The sequence below is a fragment of the Tupaia chinensis genome, unplaced genomic scaffold, assembly GCF_000334495.1.
Source record: "Tupaia chinensis unplaced genomic scaffold, TupChi_1.0 Scaffold000478_3, whole genome shotgun sequence".
NCBI classification, from domain to species: Eukaryota; Metazoa; Chordata; class Mammalia; order Scandentia; family Tupaiidae; genus Tupaia; species Tupaia belangeri.
The window spans coordinates 970,256-975,077 of NW_006159990.1; the positions used below are offsets into that span (position 1 = coordinate 970,256).

Below are 4,822 nucleotides of genomic sequence, written 5' to 3' on the forward strand. Positions count from 1 at the left end.
AAACAAAACAGACAACGGTTTTGGTTGTCACTGAATTTACATCGTTGTGTGGTGACAGAAGTCCCATTAATTTCGTTAGTCTTCAGGTACTCAGCCTTACCCACCCAGTATAACACTCCATGCAGTCGGTGGGCACTTAAGTTTAACCAGCATCCTGGTTATGCGTTCTTTGCAGACCTGACTTAAACCCATTACATTGGGGAGTTCTCAAGTTCAGACTCCTTGTTAATTTATGTGATTTGACATGAAGAGCTAGAACTAAGAATAAAAAAAAATCAATGGGGTTAAAAAGAATAAGAAGGCAAGAAAGAAGAGAAATAGACAGCACCTGATAGTATGGAGAAATACATCAAATTAGCAGTATTGTGTTTCACATTTTATTTCTACGATGATTTCCAAGGGTGCTAGCTAACTGTGTGTTGTGGGAAGAGTACGGCTGCCTTCTGTCTCTTCAACAGCCTGAGCAGCACCTGGTTAGGGCCAGGCATCTGGCACAAGTTGGATGTTCCTTAATTGTTGAATCGAGCTTACCTAAATGCAGACATTCAAGGAATTCCTTTATACCATAATCTCCAAGCCTCCCCCCCACACACACACACTCGTAATTTCTAACATTACTTTTTAATTTTGCCACACGTATGGTGTGGAATTTCTATGAAAATGAAAAATTTTAGCTTTTAAAATATTTTTATAGCCAGTGAGTAGAATTACTACCATAATTGTTGAGGCATATAAACATAGTGGAACGGGTGAAACTTTCTTGGCACCCGTAGAATTATAAATACCTTGGCTAAAAAGAACTGAATTGTGAGCAAGTTTAAGTCTGGAAGATGCAAATCTTGGAGCAGCCTGCCACCTTCAGGATAACTTCCAAATTAACTCTATCACACGACACTGGTGTTAAACCTGAGTATAATTCCAAATAACAATCTCAGTAAAAAGTTTCAAGATATTGGCTGTAGCTATGTTCCTTGAAGTGTTTTTGCTATGATTAAGAATTATATATTATTTTTCTTTAAAACTCTGCTATGCAGAGATGAGAGCCACAGTCTGTGAGAAATACTTTTGACTTTGGAAACCTTACTACTTCTTCCCTGGGGGATTTATTTTATTATGGATTAACCACATTGTTTCTAGACAGTATTAAATAAAAGAACTACAGTAACCCATTTAGAAATGGAGATGGGAAAAGGAGACTATGGAACACTTGTGCTTTTCTTAAGTCTTATTGGCTGTTCCTTTCGTTAAATTACATAGAGATATCTTGGGGTTAGAAAGAATAAGAAGGCAAGAAAGAAGAGAAATAGCACCTAATTGTATGGAGAAATACATCAAATTAGTAGGAAAATAAAGAGAACAGAAGCACAACTAAAATACCATTAAGTCAGATAAAGTATGAGAACGAGATGGAAAACATGGAAAAAGAGATTATGGTGGCTCAGAAATTCATCAGGTAAGGAGACAGGAAAATAAGGGATGTTCAGATAAAGAGTGGCTGAGAACAAATATTCATTGGGAATGATTACCCTTTTATTATTTTCCTTTCACAAAAGCAGGAAAAGACACTTGAAAATCTTGCGTGGCCCTGGAGTGGTAAATTGCATTCTTATGGCTTGCTTTTTGATAGACTGGGCAGGATGGACCTGTCAAACGACTTCCAAAGTCAGTTTCTTTTACAACTCTGATTTTCTACTTGATTGCAACTTTGAAGCATGTGTGAAGCTTTACCAATGTGGAACCTCCCACCAGAAGAATTAAATCAGAAAATCTGAATTGCTTTAGAGTTCTGCGCAACCTCCTGCATGAAGAACCCGCGTAAGTGTGGGGGCCCTAAACCCCACCCCTCCCGCAGGAAGCAGCTCCAGGTGTGATTACGGAGGAAATGCTCCCTTTGTTACGTTCCGGGAAGAGACACGCTGTGTGACCTCCCGACCGCTAGGGGGCGATGAGCGCACTTTCAGCGTCTGTTTCCCCAGCGCGCGGCCGGCTCTACTCCTCCTGCGCAAGCTCCCTGCGTCCCGGAGGTCGCCGGGTGCCGGTGTTTCCCACGTGCGCTGAGACGCTGCGGGCATCATGTTGTAAGGAGATGGGGGCTTTGGTGACTCGCGCGATCAGAAATTTCAACCTAGAGAACCGAGCGGAAAGGGAAATCGGCAAGATGAAACCCTCATCTGCTCCCAAGCACCCTTCCACCAAGAGGCTCCTGCAGGAACAGATGATCCGTGAGTGTTGCGAGGGTGCAGCGGGGTCGGGTGCGGGCATTGGGTTTTGAGTGTAATTGAATTGGATGTTGCGCCCATGGTCCCCAGTCCAGAGGCCGGGTGACAGCGTCAGTCTGTTCGACTACAGCGCCTTGTGTCGCCCGGCGCGCGAGGGTGGAGCGGCAGGCGGGTGACATTGAGATTGTCCGCTCTGCGCCGGCGGAGAGGGCAGCGGCTCCGCCTACCTCACTGTCCCAGAGGTGCGGCCTGTGTGCGCCGACCCCGCAGACTCCGACCTTTGTCGTTAGTACTTGGCGGCTTACTGCCAGGAGGGCTCATGTACAGCGAAGGAAACCAGTTTTCCCTGTTTATAATATTGTGGCTTTTTTCCTCCTTCCGTTTAGGCCATCCAGAAATTAAGGGAGAGATTGACAGAAAAGATGACAAGTTGCTGTCATTACTGAAAAACGTGTACGTTGATTCCAAAGATCCTGTGGCTTCCATGCAGGTAATGAGTGTTTTAATTTATTTGTTGTTTGTTTGGGGGGCGTCCATAAAAATTATCAGAGAAGTGTAGCAAAGTGGTTTAAAAAAAAAGTGCTTTGCAAGTGTAAAAATGTGTGTAGTTGTCACCAGAGTGCAGTGTTTTGGGAACGTTTAAGCACAGTGGTCTAAGCAAGACACACATGCCTTGCTTCCTTCAGTATTTCATGACATTAATACAATTATGTTGAATGGAACTGTTCGAATTATATATTATTGCAGAATTTGTAGGATTTGGTAAAGTACTTATTTCTAGTGGCTGTCATTTGAGTACAAGGAGAGCTTTAATACTATTCTCTCATTCTTCTATGGATTGAGGTATCTTCTAATCCCCAGGATTTCTGCAGTGTTTTGGGTTTTGTGTTTTTTTTTAAGGATATTTTCATATATATGAAATTAGAAGAAAGATTATTGGGAATAGGAAATTATGTGTAAATGCATCTGAGTGATGAACACAATAGACCTAGAGAGGTCTGTTGCTTTTACAGGGCTTTGATGTTATGAGAGACGCAGATTAAATAGATGAGCAACCACAAATACATAATCAGCATCATGTGCTAGATGAGGGCGCCAAGGTTATTGACAGACTGCACATGGGATGGATCGTGGAGAATAGACTGTACAGATAGTCCAGGTGTATAGTAGGCTTCACCATCCACGTGTGTGCAGGTATACTCTATGACATTCTTAGAACAACAAAATCACCTAATGGTTCATTTCTCAGAACACACTCCCTTGTTAAAAGACTATGAATGGACTGAAGGAAAAGTATAGGCTGATAAGAGTATTAGAGAGACCTATTTGAAACCTGAGGTTCTAGAATGCTTTCTGAGGGAGTGACTTTTAAACTCAGACCTAATGGATGAATTGGGGTTAAACCAGGTGAGTTTGTGGGACAGCAAAGTTCTAAATAGCGGAAAGTCTGATGAAAAGAAATGCCTGTGACCACTACCAGATTTTTTTCAGTTCTTAAAATTTTCTGGTACTGGGAGACCAGCAGATAGTGTAATGGTTATATCACTGGACTACCACATAGTTGACTGTGGTTTGAGTCCTGGACCCAGTGGCTTAAAACTCACGCCTGGCATGTGTGTATGCGTGCCCAAAATCCCAAGAGGAGAATAGATTGCCATGTGACTGTGTCCCCCTGGGAGGTGATTTCTTGCTTCCTATGTCTCTGGAGAGCACACGTGTCCTATAGCAAAAATATATAAAAAAAAATAAAATCTGTCTGACTATAGACAGCCAACAAAGTACACAGATATTAAAATAATTTTTACTAGAAAAAAGAAATAAAACAAGATTTGTATGTCCGTAGCATGTGATAGCAGTTACAGGTTTTCATTTTTTCTAAATGGACTATAGGGGTTGATGTCCATGTTCTTTATATTATTTTTAAACTGTTATTGGGTCAGTGCCATAGCCTAGTGGTTAAGTGAACTGGCTCCTATGTACCCAACCACAGTTGAATCCTGGCTTTGATGGCTTGAAAAACATGCAGGGCATGAGGTCAGCCAGTGGTGTGCTGGGTAACGTGGCTGCATCCCACCCACATGGCTGACTGCATGGTTTGAGTTTCAGATCTGGTGACTTGAAAAACCATGCTGGTGCCTGTCCATGTGTGCCCAGAATCCTGAGAAGAAGTTGATTTTAGTGTGTGGCCATCCCCCTGGGAAGTGTTTTGCCACTTTCTCCCTCTCTTGGCAAGCACATGGACCCTATAGCAAAAAAAAAAAAAAAAAAAGCTGAGTGCCTATGCACCCAAAATCCTTACAAGGATTGAAAATTGGAGAAAGAATTGTTGTGCATGACCATAACCCATCCGGGGTTGCTTTCTCTCTCTCTGTCACTTTCTTGTCTGTGAATGCACCCTCTCACAATTAAAAAAGCAAAAGCTATAATTTCTGTTGAGTAATATTTCTAAAGTATTTAATCTCATTTTATGCTAAATCATGCACTTGAAAAAAATTGAACACTTTTTATGTATAAGATGCAAATAAAATGCATAAAGAGATATACAGTGGTATTAGCATTTTACTGAGGGATAGTAGGAAGCCTAAAAAGACTCCTTAGGGAAA

The 4,822-nt window shown here is 41.8% G+C and overlaps 1 protein-coding gene across 1 annotated transcript in view; it reads left to right on the plus strand.

Annotated features, from left to right (window-relative positions):
* Nucleotides 1-1,998: 1,998 nt before the first annotated feature.
* NDUFAF4 (NADH:ubiquinone oxidoreductase complex assembly factor 4) overlaps nucleotides 1,999-4,822 on the plus strand; it is a 6,723-nt gene continuing 3,899 nt past the window's right edge. Inside the window, exons 1-2 of the mRNA XM_006156099.3 lie at nucleotides 1,999-2,222; nucleotides 2,606-2,709. Of these exons, the coding sequence (XP_006156161.1) occupies nucleotides 2,087-2,222; nucleotides 2,606-2,709 (240 nt within the window). The 5' untranslated portion in view covers nucleotides 1,999-2,086. The remainder of the gene's footprint in view (nucleotides 2,223-2,605; nucleotides 2,710-4,822) is intronic.